Source organism: Aythya marila (genome assembly GCF_965140915.1).
Source record: "Aythya marila genome assembly, chromosome: 2".
In the NCBI taxonomy this organism is placed as follows: Eukaryota; Metazoa; Chordata; class Aves; order Anseriformes; family Anatidae; genus Aythya; species Aythya marila.
In genome coordinates, this window is record NC_139043.1 from 133,898,553 (window position 1) to 133,918,509 (window position 19,957).

A 19,957-nucleotide genomic window follows, 5' to 3' on the forward strand; every position below is an offset into this window, starting at 1 on the left:
TAAAAAAAAAAAAAAAGAGATCTCTGGAGATCATGTAGTCCCACCCCATGCTCAAAGCCAGGTCAGATAGAGCAGGTTTCTTAGGGCTTGTGTTTTGCGTATCTCCAAGGATGGAGATTCCCTCACAGCCACTCTGGGTAATGGTTTCAGTGATTTAAAAATCTTACAATATTTTTTTTCCTTATTTTTAAACTGAATGTCTTCTATTTCAGTGTGTGCTTGTTGCCTCTTGCTCTATCAATGGACTCTGCACAGGAGTGTACAAACACACATTTTTCACACAGATTTCACATTTCTGCTTGCTAAACTTCATGAGGCTCCTGTGGGCTGAATTCTCCAGCCTGTCAAGGTGCCTCTGAAAGGCAGCACAGCTCTCTGGTTTATCAGATGCTCCTCCTAGTTCTGTATCATCAGTGAACTTGCTGAGGGGGTGTTTTGTTTTATCTCCCAGGTCATTAATGGAGATGTTTAACATGGTTGGACCCAGTATCGATGCCTGGGGCTCAGCATTAGTGACAGGCCTCCACTTGGCTTTTGTGACACTGATCACAACCCTCTGACCCAGCCAGTTTTCAGCCCACATAACTGTCCTTATAGCTAATTCATACTTCAGTTTGTCTATGAAGCCAGCATTAGATCCTGTAGTTCCCAGGATCCCCCATTTCTGAGGAAAGCTGTTAAATTTTCTTTCTTCCATTTCTCAGAAGCCTCAATTATTGTCATGACATTTCAAGGAGTGGCCCATCAGGACCTGGGGACTTGTGTATATCTAATGCATTTAAATGTTTCCTAACTTGCTCCTCCTGCACTGAGGTACATATTCCTCACTCCAGACTTTCCCATGTTTCTCAGTAATCTGGAATTCCTGAATGCTGATCTTGCCAGTAGAGACTGAGGTAAAGGAAGCCGTGAGTACCTCAGCCTTCTCCATGTCACAGTGTTACCAGCCCTCTGCTCCCCAGGCAGCGTGGGTTACTGCGTCCCTTACCACTTCTCAGTAGCTTCCAACCCCCCCAGCTGCTGCCCTTCTGGAAATGCATGAGGTTAGTATTGCATCGAAAAGCTTTTCCGCTATTTTAGAGAAGCAATGTATACATAGGAGGGAGAAATAAAAATGATATGTAGGTATTTTTAAAAGAATAGTAAGGAATCACAATCTTTAAAAAAACTGTGACCCATGTAAAGATAATCTTAGCTAGCAAAATGCTGAGGAAAGTTGTGCAGATGCCAGGAACGTAGGATAAGCCATAGAGATAAGAAAGGGTTACAGTAATCAAATGAAGGACTGATTGGGTGTTTTAGCATACTGCACAATGAAATCCTTTAAGTAGCCAAGGAAGGAATGGCAGGAGCCTGGCCTGAGTGTGGATTTGTGGAGTAAGAGGAGAGCATCAGAAGAGCCTCCTTTATGGCTGTAATTATAGCTGTGAGTGTAGGCCTGTGAATCTGTGACCATGAAAATACTTAATGCTGACAGCAGAAGGTTTTAGCCATTGCGGCAGAAAGGTGTGGAGCCACCTCTACTAGAGAATCAGGAACCAAAACCATTGTCACTTTTGATAGATCTTTATGACTGTAGATGTGGGATAGAGACAGTTTGGAAGAACCGATTATAATGGTGAAGGACAATAGCGTGGTAAAAGGCAAGAATTTCATTTTCGTTGTGTTCAGCTGGTGGTGATGAATTAAGTAAATGCTCCTAGAGATGTAAAATTATGATGTAGGCTTGTGAGCTGACAGCATTTGAATCCCGATTTGGCTTTTGAATGCTGCAATGAGGTCTCGGTAGGGCACATTTCAAAAAAGCTTGCGTTAACATAGCTATTAGAAAAATATTGAAACAGTTTGTCCAGAAAAGTTGTGGAATTTCTATCTTTGGAGATTTTCAGAAGCCAAATGGACAGTACAATCACGTTGAAGTTGACCCTGCTGTAGGCATGATGTGGAAGTAGATGAGCACTCGGAGGTCCCTTCCAACCTCAAGTGTTCTCTGATTCCAAATGTCTGGCACTGGGACATAAATGTTATGTATTATAGCCTTCTGCCTTGTAGTCTTCTGATATTATTATGACCATATAAGGATTTATTTGACTTGCTTCCAACAGCAATCTTGGGAATTTGGAAAATGAAATGTACTTTATTCAGGATAGTTCAGAGCTGGCTACTTTGCATGGCTTTCAGGACAGTTTGGGTCATCTGAATGCTCTAAGACAGTGACAGTAGGGCGTGGGGTCTGACTTAAGGGGTCCTTTAGTGTTTTGAAGAGGAAAGGAAAATAGCTTTGTAACATTTTGCACAGAAATCTACAATTTCAGGAAGTGATGCTTGCCAGCAGTGCATAGTACCATAGGGTTCAGCATATGGTTTTAGCATAGGATTTGGGTTAATACGTCAATGAAACACTAAGCATCATTAATGTTTACTTTAGCTGAAATTAATGTAAATATCTGATGAAAGATATTTTAAACCTATAACATTTGTGAATGTTGCTAAATCTGTAGTAATGTGGTGGAATCATATATTTCCCTAAAGTGAAAAATACATAAATAAAGACTATGAAATAATTCATTTCTCCATACATAAATCATCTGCTACATATGGAAGGGAAATCTTCCGTTGGTAAATGTAGAAAAAGGATTGTTACTCTCTACACATCAAATCAGACATTTTCAGCTTTGATAACAGGGGCATTTGCAGAGGTTCTTTGCTAATCTTTGATCTATAAACATGGCTTCTACAGCATCATCTCTATGCAAGTGTAAGTGATATTCCAGTGATAATCTAATTTGCTTAGAAGTCATTATTGGTATGATTTTTACTCTTAAAAGCCCTAAGAGGTGGACTGAAATGTATAAATTGCAATCCTTGTTTTTGAAACAGCATTTTGAAGAATGACATTATTTCTGAAATGTTGCAGCTTGGGAAATAGGAAATAAATAAATAAATAAAATAATATAAAATAAAAGATTCTAGGGAACTTAAATATGGAAATGCTAGGTCTAAAAATCCAACATTTATATGAAAATGGTAATCATTACAATATGAGGTTATCTTTTGAATATTCATGTAGTTTATGTGTCTTTCTACCTTTACTACAGTTCCCTTATCAGTAATAGCTTATTTTCAGACTAATTTTCTCCTTCACCATCCTATACTTCATAAATGCTATCAGCCCATGCTATTTCACTACTTAGTGGTTTTGAGCTTGACTTCAAACAGGAAGGTTTTGTTGCAATACTTTCTGAGTACACTTTATTTTCAACCACTTTTGCAAAATGCAGATTCAGCTTTAGAGTTTACTGTATATTCTGACACAGAGGCTCTTTGAAGGTTAATCAGCTTTTTACCAATAATAGGGTTTGATTTTTGTGTGACTAAGCGAGTTGCTTCTGTTTCATGTGCAGATCTATCATTTAATCAAAAGCCTGGAAGTTAAGACTTACTACGCTGCCTATTAAGTAGAAAAGACAGTTTTTGTTTTAATCATTTTTTTTCTTTCTGAACTTTGCTGTATCTTTAGGACTGTAAATTAGTTGAGACAGCAAGACTGATTATTTGAAAACCATTCGTAATATGCATGAAATCTAATAAAAGGAGATGTACAGTGAAGTCATATAATTTGGACACCAAAGCTAAAAACTAATTTGAAGAAATATTCTTATATACACGAAATAAAATCCACTAAATGTGGTAATGTTCCTGATTTACATTTAGAGCATGATTTAATCCAATTGCAGTTTAACTGGAGACAGTTACTGTTTTCTTAAAAGGCAAGTACAGAAACTCACAAATATTTTTTCACATATTTGTAGCCCAAAACAATTATTTAGAAAATGCTCAGGGTAAACTTTCACAAAGACTTTTTATCAAGTAAGTGTTTTTTTATTTGTTTGTTTTGTTTTGTTTTTGCAGCTGAACATCTCTGATACAGTTACATGTTTGAATTTAGCTCTTAGATTGATGGAATTACACATGAAAGAATAGACTTCTGTTTAAACATAACTGGATATGTCTGGTAGTAATGAGCTACACTTTTTAAAATAGAGTTTAAATTCAAAAATATTCATATTATATATTTACATTTCTAACCTCACATGTAAATCTAATTCTAATTCTGTGCCATATAGTGCTATGTTGCTGATGGGCACTCTGCTTTTGCAGTTTTGTTTTCCTCCCCTGCAGAGTTTGAAATAATTGCAGTATTGATACCAATTTCAGTGTCCATGCAAATGCTATTTAAATAGTTATTTTTATTATAATGTGCTTGAGAAGTTTCTTTCTAATGGCTGCAGTGTCTCTGTTTTGGAAGAGCTGAGTTGGATTCCAGATGGGAAGATCAAGCCAGACAAATTTGCTGCAGTCTTTTAAGCAGATAGGATTAAAAGTGCTGATTTGTTTAGATTTAGGAAGGCCTTTGATGGAAAAGACAACAGACTGATTTACAGAATGTTACTGGATGATACAAATAAATATCTATCATAAATATTTTAAAACTTAAGGAATGTTGGCTCGTGTAGAGGAATGTGATTCTGCCTGGACATGAAGTACTGAGCAGGAATGGTAGATAATTATTTAATTTGTCATTTGTTTTGCTGCATGATTTGAAGGGGTGAGTTGAGGTTTGGGGAAGAATAATGAAGAAAATGGGTCAGGGTAAAAGACCTAATTACTCACCAAAATTTTATTCCATTAAGATGACAGGCTTTTTGTTTGTTTGTTTTCTAAAAATGCAGAAGAGAATACAGTCTGCAGACTAAGAATTACTTAAGAGGGAGGTGACAGTGGACAGTAGTAACCAGTTTTGCTATGTGGGTAAACTGTAGAAAAACATACTGCTTGGTGTTGCCATTTTCCAGACCACATTTGAAAGCACTACTGTAGATGATGCTCGTACATTCTGGGGCTGAGAGACATGCCAGATTTACTACTTCAGTTTGCAAATTGGTGTATGTGAAGACTTTGTTTAAGCATAGTTTTGAAGGCAAGGTAACCACGATGGTCTTAAATTTAGGACTGCCAGCTGTTTTATTTGTCCATTACTTAGGTATGTGATATGCTGTCTTCCTCTTTTCCCTTGTTCTCTCTCTGTTGTTAACACAGTGAAATGAAGAAAATCTTCAGGTTCTTATAAACTGAAGCCATCTGGCAGTTCATAGTTGTTACACTGCCCAAATGGGCAGATTACTCAAGGTGTACTCCCTATACTCAGGAGCACAGGACTGTATTAGATAGTGGATTCCTCTGCCTGAGAAGTTGGCAGTAAGAATTTTTAAGTCATGGTTTACTTAGTGTCAGAAATTTTGTTTTAGTCTGGGGAAAATAGAAAATGGTGAAGTGAGAAAATGTTTGTCTGTGTGAAGACTAACAAGTGTCTGGGGAAGGAGAGGATTTATAGGCAATTTTTGGATTGGATTGAATTGAGGATCCTAATTATTAACTGAATTCTGTCTTCTGTTAATTTTAGTCCAGATACAGATCAACTGTATGTGGTGTTCATATGTATAGGTTATGTATTGTACAAATACCCCATGCACTGAAAGGAGGTGATTCCTGACAATAAAATATCCAGTCAAATAGTGTAATACCTCATTGAGTTACACAGAGCTAAAGATGGTCCTGTTTAGGAGCAAAGTGAAGAAGGAAGAACCACCAAAAAAAATATTAATAGAAATGCTTTTCATGAGTTTCCAGGTAATTCATCAACTGGGTTGGAACACCATAGACTGCCTGAGCAAACAACTAAATGGTGGCCATATTTGGCTGAAATGTAGACAAGCAGTTGAAAAGAACTTGAGTTACTCTAGAGTGCTTCACTGTTTTAGTTTGAACTTCAGGCAGCTGGGGTTTGAATGTGTCTTGGCTAAAGATGTTTGATAAAGGTCCTACTTTATTAAAGGTCCTAGGACATTAACCTCTCTCCATGAAGTCTTCTTCACCCATGAAGGGCAAGGATGAATGATGGCTTCATTACTCTTCCATTACCATCTATCTACCTGAGTGGCATGAAATAACATTGAATGCTGGCTTTTACAACTTGATGCAAATATTATTCTAGATTGGATTCCATGACTGAAAATGTTTCCTAACATCTATCATTTATCATCTCTAATGTTGCATGGAAAGAAGCCTTTGCTTCGTACCTGTAGACGAGCAAGTGAGTTTATAGAGACTAACTAGAAGTGAAATGGACTTTTCCTAAAACACCCTCAAACCAAGCAGAATATAGTTCATCTACAGTTTACGGAGTCGTTATGTGACAAATTGAATAAACATGTGTGAATACATGTGGAATGGGAGATTAATTTTAGTGGCAAAAACCATCGTGCTTAGAAGGATAACCCTGTGACATGTGCAGAAGTGTGTGAATGGGTGGTTCCTTTTTCTGATCTTATTTTTAAAACATAAAATACAAAAATACATAGTTTTATAAATATATAAAATGTAATGTAAATTTTAAAACATTTTAGGATGCTTGATTGAAATGCTGGGCATGACTTAAAGGCATCATAATGTTAGTGCAGATGGAAATAGAATAATTCATCTATTTGAAATGTTACCTCAAGTTTCACTTCTCCTGTTGCGTTGTATCAGGACTGTGTCTACGGTCTTATTTTTTTTAGCTGTGTCACTGCAGGAATGCCAAATCTTAAGTTGTCATGTGGCACATAAGCTATCTTATCTTAATGTGTTTTTGGTTCATTTGTCAAATGTGTTTTGCTGTATTTTTGCTGTCTTATACAAATGCTTGTGGTTTCTCTGTATATTTAGAACAAATACTTATACTTACATATACTTACTTAAATTGCTTTGCAGTGATTACATTCTGTTGGCATGTGCTGACATTTTTATATGGGTGTTTTGTGCAAATGTAAGTCATTAGCCTGTGTGCAGATTTGGAGGTGAGAGCCACGTACCAGATTTGAAAGCAATGTTAAAAATATAACAATCATATTTCCTTGTTCACATAAACTGCCTTTCTTACAATCCCACGTGAACATAGAATTATAATATTGTTTTAAATAATATGGTGGTTTAGTATGAATTTCAGAAATATTCCCATTCATTGTCCCAAATACATTTTATCTCCCTAAAGACCAAGATAAACACACAGTTAGTGTTTTTGTTGTTTTGCAACTGTCTTATTTTAAGAATGTCTATGGCTAGCTATCAGACAGATCACTGAAACTTTCATTTTAGTAGGTGCTGCAGAAACATGATAGTTAAAAAAAACAACAGTTCTGCAAAAGCTTTCACATAAAAGTACATTGGTTGTATTGATGTAATTGCTCTTGGCATCCACTTAAGTCAATTTAAGTAAAAGTTCATCCATAAAATTATCTGACTTTCTCAACCTACTTGAACCTTGATCTGTTTTGGTGTAATGTACTGGAGTTGGTAAAGATGCTGTGTGGTTGGAGTCTGTAATCCCAAACAGGATTACACCACCTTCTTCTGATTCAAAATTTCCTGCTGTTGCAATATGTGTTGTTCACAAAAATGAGGAGTAATTCCCTATCAGACACTCATGTTGAGGTTGTTGCCAGGGAACAGCATTAGTGCCGTCTTCTTTCATTGCTAAAGTCAAGGCATTGTTTCTATTGTAAACTTGGTTCTCAATGAGTTTATAAACTTGATGTAAATAGTTCACTTCAGCTTCAAGTTGCATTTCCCAGGAGAGTGAATAGTTATCTTTCTAAAACCAATTTTTGCTCTAAGTAAACAAACCACATGGCGACGTTTAGGTTGTGGAATAGACATCCTTTATACTGCAATTATCCTTTCACTCAAAGCCTTTTCTTTTTTATTTTTCCTTTCCTTTCCTTTCCTTTCCTTTCCTTTCCTTTCCTTTCCTTTCCTTTCCTTTCCTTTCCTTTCCTTTCCTTTCCTTTCCTTTCCTTTCCTTTCCTTCCCTTCCCTTCCCTTCCCTTCCCTTCCCTTCCCTTCCCTTCCCTTCCCTTCCCTTCCCTTCCCTTCCCTTCCCTTCCCTTCCCTTCCCTTCCCTTCCCTTCCCTTCCCTTCCCTTCCCTTCCCTTCCCTTCCCTTCCCTTCCCTTCCCTTCCCTTCCCTTCCCTTCCCTTCCCTTCCCTTCCCTTCCCTTCCCTTCCCTTCCCTTCCCTTCCCTTCCCTTCCCTTCCCTTCCCTTCCCTTCCCTTCCCTTCCCTTCCCTTCCCTTCCCTTCCCTTCCCTTCCCTTCCCTTCCCTTCCCTTCCCTTCCCTTCCCTTCCCTTCCCTTCCCTTCCCTTCCCTTCCCTTCCCTTCCCTTCCCTTCCCTTCCCTTCCCTTCCCTTCCCTTCCCTTCCCTTCCCTTCCCTTCCCTTCCCTTCCCTTCCCTTCCCTTCCCTTCCCTTCCCTTCCCTTCCCTTCCCTTCCCTTCCCTTCCCTTCCCTTCCCTTCCCTTCCCTTCCCTTCCCTTCCCTTCCCTTCCCTTCCCTTCCCTTCCCTTCCCTTCCCTTCCCTTCCCTTCCCTTCCCTTTTTCTCTTTTCTCTTTTCTCTTTTCTCTTTTCTCTTTTCTCTTTTCTCTTTTCTCTTTTCTCTTTTCTCTTTTTTTCTGTTCTTTTTTTTTTTTTTTTTTTTTTCAGAGGGCAACGGAGTCTGCAGCAGTTGGCTGCAGAATGCAGCATTCTTTGAGATCTGTCCTCCATCCATGTGTTGCAGTGGGGCTGCACATGTCACAAGCTCTCCAAGCAATGGCTCATCCCAGTGCAAGTGCGTGTGTGTGCACTCTCAGTCCTCCTGTATAAGAAAACAAAAAGACCAATGAGTAACATAGTAAGCATAGCTGTTTTGCTTTCATTTCAGAAAGGTTTCTACCTCAAAAGCTGGCATGGCTTTTGTTAGATTATCTGGTTTGAAGCTATGTTGCTGTTGTGGCAATGGCTGGCTACAGAGTAAAAACTTCTGCAGTGAAATGTGCCTGAAAGTCCTGCTGTTTGCAGGCTTTCACTTGGGGCCTGGGGACAATCCTGGCACTACACTGCAGGAATACCTGCAGTGAGTAAATCTGAAGCTTTTGCAGAGGATCCTGCAGTTGAAATTCAAACATATTTGCAAGAGCAGAGGTTTTGGAATAAAGGCTGCAACCTGTCTGTTTACTACCAAGAAAATCATGGTGGGCTGCAAAGCAAACACATGTTTAGGCAAGGCTGGATAAGCACAAAAGTGAGTTGAAGCATCTGAGAAGGAAAGAGTAAGTCACTCTTGGATTTTGATCACAATGTTTTCCAGCTTCTAAAGCATCACACTTCTGTTTTTTATCATACACACATCTATAAACATTTCATGATGCATTTTCTGAATATAAAGGATGTGGTGCATTCTGATTGGATCCATGGCAATACAGTAGATATGACTGTAATTTATCAAGGCTCTCGTTAAATACAAAGAGGAGTTTTAGCTGTTTTACCTGAGATTGCATTTAGTTGGATGAAAAAATGCTGTGGTTTGATGAGCACACTTTTGTCTTGCTGCAGTCCACGATCTGTTTGTATGTTATTTTTAATAACCATTGAAAACTTACTAAGATATCTCTCATGTGAGGAGGAAAGTCGTTAGTTCCTTGCAATGTTAGCTGCACACTTAGCAGCATACACTCTCACCCTCCAGGGCTGATAACAGGAAAAATTGTTCTCATTATCTGTGCTAGAGTAGTTGTCCTGTGATGAATGAAAGCTGGAATGAAAAGCCAGGAGATTGGCATCCCTTAATTCTTCGGGGAACAGAAGGTAGCAGGAGGAGCAAGTGTTTTTCACCATCTTCTGCATGCCAAAACTCTGAGACCTGATTGACATCAGCTGACCAGGGAGTTGGAAGTATCCCTTCATGTACGGTCAGTTCTGGGCAGGACACAGGTGTGTGCTCCAGGGTTTCCTTCAGTTTTTCCTCGGTGCTGAATTGTCATAGGATGGACACTTCTACATCCCACGTGTGCTCTTTGCTGGTACCTGTTCTTCAAAGACTCCTAGGACATCACAGAGGTTATTCTGCGCTTGCTTCTGTCCTGTAGCATCATTTCATCAACACTTAATGCTGTGCCTGCTCTGCTCAGATTTCTTTTCTCTCTTTGACCTCCCCATTACAATCAGAGAGTGTCTACAGAGATGGTGAAGGGTCTAGAGGGAAAGGTGTATCAGGAGCAGCTGGGGTCCCTCGGTGTGCTCAGCCCTGAGCAGAGCAGGCTGAGGGGAGGCCTCATGGCAGCCTGCAGCTCCCTCACGAGGGGAGCGGAGGGGCAGGCGCTGAGCTCTGCTCTCTGGGGACAGCGACAGGACCCAAGGGAACGGCATGGAGCTGGGACAGGGGAGGGTCAGGCTGGGGGTTAGGGAAAGGGTCTGCACCCAGAGGGTGGTCGGGCACTGGGACAGGCTCCCCAGGGCAGTGGTCACGACACCAAACCAGGTGGAGTTCAAGAAGCATGTGGTTAACACTCTCAGCCATGTGGTCTGATTGTGGCTGGTTTTATGTGGAGCCAGGAGTTGGACTTGATGATCATTGTCCCTTCCAACTCAAGACATTCTCTTGTTCTATGATTCTGTGAGTTCTGGTATTGGTGTGATTCTGCTTGTCAACATTTCAAAAAGAGTTCAAAGTGTTTCTGGAGACACATACAGTGCTATCGTCCTCTGTAGCCACAAAACTCTCTTCACAGAAAAAACATCTGGGACCTGCTACCATGTAGTTTTTAATTTAAAATTGCCTTATGACTAATGGAACTATAAAATACCTTGTCATTGTTGTAGCACATAGGGGATCCAGTAATAAATTAGAGGTCCTCCGTGGTAGGAGCCATAGATATATAATAAAGCAACAACCTCTGCCTGGGAACGCTTCAGTCTACGTTCGTATTTCTTACATATGCACCCAGAAATAGAGCTAATCAAATTTCATACTTAAGGGCTTAAACAGTTCATGGCTGGAATGTGAAAGAAATTTTCCCCATTCTGCAATATGGTAGTCCTGGAAAGTACGGGCTTTGTTAATGTACAACACAAAACTCTTCATTTAACATTTCCTCACAGTGTACCCAGTTTGATTTAGGCAGTGGTTTGAGGCAGTAGGATGCATTTGGCCATCTCAGATTTATGTTCAGTGACTAGAGAACAATGTTTTAGTTTCATGTGAATGTTTTTTTCCTCCCATTTTGAACTAAAAAGTGAAATTTATGACAAAGTCATTAAAATGCATAAATGCTGAACTGACTTTTCTGATTTACTGTTTTCATATAAATGTATTTTCTCATAATTGTTTTTCCAGATTGTTTTGGTCAGTGGACATCTGGACAGCTGGGATGTTGGGCAGGGAGCTATGGATGACGGTGGTGGAGCATTTATATCATGGGAAGCATTATCACTCATTAAGGATCTGGGTAAATATTTAATTTAAAATATTTTTAATGCATTTCACTTCCAGAACATTTTGTGTGCTGTCTAAACTGGATTTTCTATTTTATCCATTCCTCCGAGAACAAATATTCATACTTAGTATAAATATTTTGCAAGTTTGTCTGTTAAACCCCTTCTTTCATCATAGGGGTCATCCAAAAGCAACACATCAATCAATGATCTAGGAAGTGCTTTGAGCCTGCATGGTCACCATTATCAGAGAATGAAAGCTCAGTGTAAGATGTAGTAAGTAGGTAATGTAGAAATAAGTCAATCTTTTAATTTTTCTTAATGAGTTCCTCCGTATTAGAGATGATGAAGCTTCATGAAATCACATGAATATCAGCCTCCTGATATTTTTTTTCTGCCTTTTAAGCAGAACTGTCTTTGAGCACATTCCCTATCTTACAAGTTGCTTTTCCGGTGGCTGCTCAGTTAATTTAATTCACACACTCTTGCCTCACTCTTGATAATTTCTCATATACATCTCTCTCAGGAACATGCATCTGTGACTGGATCCAGACCATGATGCTGGCTCTTGTCTTCTTTTTTTTTTTTCACCTATGTGTAAAGATAATCATCAAAACTGAGTCTAAACTTAACAGAAAATCATATTTAAGAGTCCCTTCTCCTTGAATGTTCTTCCTAAATAAATTTATATCTTGCCTAGACTTGTTCCACCAAATGCTAATAGATACAGCTAGACCATCAAGATGATAGGCTCTTAGGTTTGTATTTTAGGGCTGATTTCCTGGTCATTCATGCTTCTTTTATGTTGCTGTGTTCTTGGACTCTGTTTTTGGGCTGTTACAGCTGATTTCCTTGGCAAGTTAATCCAGGACAGAGGAGGCTCACACCTGAGTCTCATCACTACAGGGATATACTTCTGTCAAATTTAACTTAACCACAGTGTCCTGTCAAAATATTTTGTCTCATCAAGTAATGTGATGATGTAGTTCCTCACAGGCTGGAGGGTGAGTGTGGCACAGCCATCGTAAAGTGGCTCCAAGGTCAGCTGTGGGAATGCAATTCATTCCCACCGTCTCCCAGACTGGTCTACAGTCAGATACTGCTGCCAGAGATCATCTAGATGTTGACCTAATTGGCACTGTATTTAAATTAGTCATGAACGAAACATCCAGTTCATCTGCCTGTGTTCTCCTTACACCTAGCCTCTCGAAATCCGGTCTGGTGTCCTGCTGTTCGTAGTATGCTATGTGATTTCTGATCTCTGAAGTGCAAATTCCAGTCTTACTCCTTGATCTGTATTTTTTTTTGCTGTTTTTACTTCCATATGGGCTTTTGTCACTACACCCCTCAAAACTAGATCAAAACAGACTTGTGAGATTGTTGCGTTGATATCCGTGGATGCTTTCATCAGATGGAACCTATTTTTCCTCATCATTCCTTTTTTCCAGAACTGTAACCTGTGGTCAGTAGGAATGCTCTAAGTATTCCTTTAAAAAATAAAATCAGCTGCTGTTCCTGCTCTTGGCTCTGGCAGAGTTTAAATAAGAAACTAGCCTTTCCTGCTTCTAATCAGAAAGATTTGTGCACTTGAACAATCTGTGTTTCTTGAAGAGCTCTTTGTAGACAAGCTCTGTTATGAGATTAGCCACTCATACTGCAGTGATGAACATCAGACATCTTTGTGTATTGCTGTTACTTTATTTTGCATTATTTGAGCCCCTTATCTCTCATTTTTCCAGTCTCAGAATAACTGGCATATCTGTATGTGACTGAAAACAAAACGCATGTGTTTTAATTTTTGTTCTTTAAAAGTGAACTAAAAAAGATTCTTCTACAGAAGAAACCATGCCTACTCTTTCTTTTAGTGTTTTTAAATCTTTTTTTATGATTCTTGGAAAATTGCCTATGCTCCCTCCACCTCCAGGAACAAAAATTGTGTCTGTATTTGCTGATTCTGTTCAATTCAGAACAAACTGTTTTGCGTCTTAAGGGCAAATTCATGGTGGCATCGTATAATTCTTATTCACTGGCTTTCCTTTCAGGCATGAATGAAATGCATCACTTTCTGCTTGTTCAAATATTTGGCTTCCTCTAGTAGTAACTTGTGTGTTTGCTGTACAACGTGTGGTGAAATGCTGTTTTCTCAGCTGGGAAATGTCTCAGCCTTTGCTGATGCCCTCTGTTCTGGTTAGCTGTTGTGTTAAGCTCTTCTTCTTATACCAGTGTTCTGCAGGAATGTACAACAGGGAGAGAATATCTGGGTCATCCAAGCTAACCTGTAGGTAGCCACGTGGGACAGCGCCTTTCATCTTCCATAGTAGATTGGTTAGTGCAGATTTGATATCTTACGGTGCATATAAAATCCGACCCCAAAAAATGACAGCAAAGTGACTGATGTGCAGATTGCGTGAGAAGTTAATTAATTAGCTTTATCTGAAACCAATTCCATAAGTTGTATTTTCAGAGTGTACCACTTCCAAGCATTGTCTCTGGAACTGTGGACATAAATACACGGGAATAAGCCAACTAAACGGGCTTGTCTGATGCACTTGTCAAATTTTTGGCTGTTTACTGGGAGTCTTAAGGTCATGGCGCATTGTGTAGCCATGAAAACTGCGTCTGTGTGTTGTATAACTGATCTGAGAAACACGGATACATGACCTGAAAGCTGAAGTGAACATTCTGAAATACAAATTTTACAATAAAACTTCCATTATGTGTAGTGAGGACGACTGCTTCCATGTCTGCTGTAGCTCCTTGGTTCCGTAAAAGCAAGATACCACTATGCTATTTGAGCAAGTTTTTTCAGAGGTGATCTAATAGCACTTCATCATGATACCACTGTGACCCTCGGGCATGGCAAGTGGACACAAGTTATGCCTGGTAATTAGGATTTTGGTAATTCCATGCATTACTTGAAGAAGGATTGTAGTTTGAATAGTATTCTGTACTTTCAACATAACCCCTCCCCAAACCATTTAGTAGCTGTTGGCGTAGGACCAAATACATGAAATTCATTTTAAAATCATTAAAATTGTTTAAATAATTACATTTTAAGTGATGAAGTTTATTTTCTTGCTCTGGTTAAAATATTTAACAGCTTTTACTTTTATTTCTAAATAAATCAAGTACTGAATGCGTTAAGCTTTATATTTTCTGAATCGTCAGTGTTGGCTTTTATTTTACTTTAATTGAGCTGACAGCTTCTGTGCTGTGTTCATATCTTTTTTTTTTTTTCTTAATGGTGTTTTTGTGGATTTCCAGACACTGTAACAGTTAGCTGGATGTTCACTGTAAGACCACACAACAGTAGCACAGTCTCAAGTAGCTTCACACAGAGACTTCAACACTTCAACTTTTTTGAGGGAAAAAAAAATGGAACCTATTCCTTTTGGTAGGATTTATTTGTTGTTGTTTTTTTTTTTTTCCATTTCACTCTTTGATTTCACGTGAATGTTGCTTCTTCTTGAGACAAAAGGAGTCAGCCTTGGGTCAGACGAAAAAGCATCTTCTGGGGTGAGTTGTTCTGCATCTTCCGCACCAAGATGACAAGAACGGGCTTCTTCTTGAGGTGCCTTTGTCTCTCCTCCTTTTCCAGAGACAATACACAGGCAGCAAATTCAGGGTAAATGCCTACTATTAGCTGGATTACAATTCAGCAAGGCAAATCGTGCTCTAAGTGGCTATTTCACAGCCACCCAATGCAGAAACCGAACCCCACGTTTCTGTTCTGGGTATTTGTAGCTTCGCTCTAGAAAAAAAAAAAAAAAGCTTACTACAGTGTACTGATAAATGTCTGCACTGGCCCGTGCACATGTTGGTACCAGCACAGCTTGTAGGCATCTCCTGACCTGAGTGAACAGAAGCATTTCACACAGTGCACTCTTATCAATTTCTGCTTGCTGTCATGCCACGCTATGCTCTGCCCACTGCTTGCTTTGCTGGAAGCCAAACTCAGAAACATTCACCAACTAGTGGCCGTTCTGCCTGATGGTATCCAAATGGGGCTTTTCTCCCAGTTAACGTTGAAGTTTAACGAAGCACAAGGGAAAGAAAAATATGCACTTTTTTTTTCCTAGCATTCTTGAAGCTTATATACGCCACTGATTGGCAAGAACACTGGCAAGCTACTTTGTGGTTAATTTGCTCAAAAAAACAAAGAACTGGAGGCATTTCCACAGAAGTTGTTTATGTGAAGAAAGATTAAAGTTTCGGCCAGTTGGTGCTCTTTATTCCTTCTTTTTTTATGGGAATAGAGACATCTTTAAAGGCACCAAGGCGCCTTAGCTGGTCTGAACTGGAAAACTCCCTTTCCATCAGTGGGGCTGTGGCTGTTACGATTATCTGAGGACTTCTGATGCTTGAAAAATTGCCCTTCAGTACTGCAGACAAGGTTTGCAAGGCAGTAAGCTTGTGCAACTGTGCTGCAGTTTGCCTGCAGCTGTGTCTGTCAGCTGCCGCCTTCCCCAGCCCTCCTCAGTTTTTAACCTTTTGATCAATTCTAACTACATTTGATAGAGGCATAGAAATATTCAGAATATGAAGTTCTGATACGTTCTTTGCAGATGAATGATTGAGGAGAGATGGATGAGTGCCTTTCTGTCCCAGCTGAGGAAAAGGCAGGAAGAAACTCCACTTTTATTCTTTTATGAATGACGACAAATGCCTGTTTAATCAGCACACGTGTAGCTTTGGAGTAAGCACCAGGTCTTTTTTCTTTTGCCTGTGTCTGCAAGTTCTGTGGGGTAGTAGCAAATGCTGCTATTGTTGTGCAAGTATTTTGGGGGGTAATTTAGAGACAATGGGAAGGCACTGGGGGTATTTTGGGGAGAAGCAGCTGAGGGGTTCCTGTCTTTAAACAGATGTAACCCATAGGGTATTGCACGAGCTGTGATGTGGTGTGAGGGTATTTGGAAATTGTAGGAGAGACAGCACACAAGAAACTTGGGGTTTTCTCGTTTTGCAGAACAGCTCCGTTACTAATCACAGTCCTGAAACCTCAAACCTGTCCTGTTTTCAGGCTGGATTTGTAATTCTCCAATTTTACATTTGTTACTTCATGTACAAAAAAGGCTTCTTTGGAGATCGCCAATGCCATTTGCCTCAGCATTTTGATGGTAGAGTCATTACAGCTCTGGTGTCATTTAAAACACAAGTTTTCATGTCCCTGCATCACATGAGGTTTACAAAAGAAGTTGCCTTTCCAGGTGAGGTGAAAGACTAGTTAAACAGCTGATTCATAAAAAGTTCCTATAAAACTACCCCAAGACTTATCTTGATGCCACATTGCACCTTCACTTAGCTCTCTAGGTTGGACTGACAGCCTGTGGCACTCGGTCCCACTCTGGATGGTGATTGCCTGTTTCTGTAAAGGAGGAATTTCTGTTCTCCCACCATTTCAAGCCTTCTGCTGCCTTGGTGGTCTTGCTCAGAACTAATACTTGCTGATGGTATTTTTGAGCAGGAAGCAGGTGGCATGTATCCAGCGATTTCAGAGCTCTAGCCATTGCTTTCTCTTTGTTCCTAATCTTTGCTCCTGTGTTCCTGCATCGCTTGGCCCAGGTAGGCAATTCCCACCCGAAGCCACAGGTGCCCTCCTTGGGGAACACGTGGGTGAAGCTCTCTGGCAAAGCCACCTTCTCCTCCAGCTCTAGAAACATGGGACTTTTATCCTTAAAAGGAAGCTTGGGCAACTGAAAAACAAGAGTAATGGTGAAAAGCATTTAGCAGGAGATCATGTGGTGGTTTCCAAGCATAACATTTTATGCCCCTTAAATGCAGTAGAGAGCCCACTGGAGTTAGAGATGCAGTTGATTTTAATTGATGAATTTCACTGCTTTCTTCTGAAAAACTTCAGATATTGTATCTGTTGTGTCTGTTTTTAATTGAAACAGCTGGAGCCAAATTTCAGCTTGTTTGTTTTTTTTTTCCATTGATTGGAGCTGCTACTTGACACTACAGTCTAGCTGATTTTCAGTCTCACCTCTGCTAACAGGGGAGGAATCAAACAGTCTTTTGATCACATTCGGAGTTTCTTTCAGCAGCATTTATGCAGAGGCTCTCTCCCCTTATCCAGAAATGTGCTTTCTGCCTTTACATGGCTGTGTTTGGGTCTCAACACTCCTTTGCTAGCCAGCTCGTGTTGTTCTCCAAAGCCCAGATGTGCACATGCCCACCCACTGCTGCCCAGTCCGTGTCTTTACCTGGTTCATCCTCTGAAGAAATCCACTGACTGTGCTGTGAATTTGCCAAGTCACAAACGTACCCTCTTTCCCCTCAGCTACCCGAACAGAAACGTGTGTTATCACTATCTAAGATCTTGCCCGTGTTGAAGTAGCTGGTAGAGACTTCTTGAAAGGCACCTGCATTTCAGACAGCTATAATGATGGTTTGTGGCACAGAGTAAACCTTTCCCTGCTTCTGGTGTTGTCTCCTGTGCACTGAGCTCACGTCCCGTCATGTCTGCATGGCCCATGAGACCAGGAAGTCTCCTGCTAAGACTGGGCCTCCGAGAGCTTCTGGGAATCCTGGTTCTTCCATATAAAAAATATTTGCTATGGGGAAGTGCCAGAGACAGCAAATACCAGGAGTCAAATAGATGAACCAGGCACATTTTCCTCTTCTGCAGGCTAGGGCAGGGTGCACCATGCCACTGCTGCTATAGCATGATGAAGGAAGGGTTATTGCTGACAAAGTCTAATCCCAGCCATCACACCTTTTACGTGGCCTTCCTACATTCCTAGACCGTGACCTGTACGCACTCAAGAAAGGGGGAAATTTATAGTGATAGGTTCTGTGCATGCTTCCCCCTCTTCCTCTATTTGCCAGTGTTAGAAGGAAATGGGAGTTTCCTGAGCTGACTTCCCTGTAGATGAAAGCATGGATCTGGTACAACCAAATTTCTATTTCCTAGCGTGAAGGCATAGAAAACTAAAGTGTTTTTAAAACAACACATGCAAGGATTTCAAGGTGCGACATGAATTATGTTTTATGTAACTCATAAGGAGTTGATTAGGCACTTTTTTCCACCTTAAAACTTATTTTAAACAGAACTTCTAACTCTCCTCTGAGTTATACCCATGACTAATGTGACTCAAAAACCGTAAGACAGATTTCTGTTCAGTTCTCTGCAGTCTTTGTATGAAGTTATACTTCTCGATTCTAAATTCACTGGCTAATATATGAGGAGTAAAGATATATTTTATTAAAAAAAAATATTGGAGTCATTCCTTTCTGCTGGTTTAATTGAAGTCATATAACTGCGATTTTAACTTACTTTATAAAACTTCTGTTGAACATGTTTTGGAATTTCCTGTCGCTCTGGGGTAGTTGTTTGCTGTCTAGAAGATATGTTGTGAAACATCATTAAAAGACTGCTTTTATAGTAGGCCTTTTTTTTTTTTTTTGATTAAATATCTCAGATAGTAACTCCTTGTTCTTACATTCTTTCCACTTCCCCAAAGTTGCACGTTTTATTCTGACTTTCATGTTTTGCAAATCTGTTCAATGTACTTGATGTGAAATATGTGCATGCCATTACACTACCACTACATTTAAGCTTTAATTTCAACAAACAGCTGAATGCATATTTGGCAAATACTTAAATCTTCAATTTCCATACTGAGCTGACATAGCAGGAGGGTGACTGCAGACACATAAAGTTGTTAACTGAGTAGTAAATTTAGGCTTACAGCCCTCCTTAACCATGTTGCCCTATGTCCTGTTTACTGCTGCTACTCTGCAAGCTGTCATTTAGCCAGGAAATTCAAGTTAAAAAATGTGCTTTATTTATCTATGAAAATCTTAAAAACCAGGTGACAGAAGCTATTGTGTTTTGTTTGTTGTGTGTTGTTTTTTTTTTTTGTCCAAATCTGTAACTCAGCTGGCATGGTGCAATACTGAAATCCTTTCTGGATGAAGTCAGAGTCATCTTGTCCTTGCTGTCAGGTTTTCTTGTTTTGTTCTGTGTTTTATTTTTAAAGTTTATATTTTCAATATGCTAAGACAAGTGTGGTTGGTGCAGTTTCTGAATCATCAGCTCTGAGGACAGTGTAGATGCTGTAGCAGATTTGGGCTTTTGCCAGTACAAACAGAGGGACAGCAGAAGCAGAAGGTAGAGCCACAACACAGAAAAGGTCAAAACACGTTTTCGGCTTGTAACACCAGAGAGGGAGAGGGGCCTGCATTGCCTTTGTAGCTCCACAAGAATTTTATGAGATCTCTGGATACCTTTCAGGAAGGAGTTTTTTTCTAAAGAGGAATAAGGTACATTTTTGGGGTGGACAGTGTCCTCTTCTTTTTAATGGGATGTGGAGGAAATGGCAGCGGCAGCAGCAGGGAATGGAAGAGTGCTCTGCTTTCCTGTTCTGCTGGTAAACAGGCAAATAGTGGATTTTTTATATATTTTCTTGTAGACATGGCTTATATTGACTTCATGACACTACACTAATTGGTTCTTCGTTTCAAAATCCCAGGAACCCCAAGTTCAGAAGAGCACATTTCTCCTCTTCCAAACTGTTTATAAGCCATGCAGGTTGGTGGCTCTGAGGCAGGCACTTGGCAAACACTTGCTGCAGGAGCTCTGCCACCTGCCTCAATTGCAGCGCAA

At 39.9% G+C, this 19,957-nt stretch overlaps 1 protein-coding gene across 2 annotated transcripts in view; it reads left to right on the top strand.

Annotated features, from left to right (window-relative positions):
- The window catches only part of CPQ (carboxypeptidase Q), a 175,968-nt gene that overhangs the window by 73,087 nt on the left and 82,924 nt on the right, over positions 1 to 19,957 (top strand). For both annotated transcript variants that reach the window (XM_082752480.1, XM_082752481.1), the window contains one exon: positions 11,252 to 11,363. In XM_082752480.1, the coding sequence (XP_082608606.1) occupies positions 11,252 to 11,363 (112 nt within the window). The remainder of the gene's footprint in view (positions 1 to 11,251; positions 11,364 to 19,957) is intronic.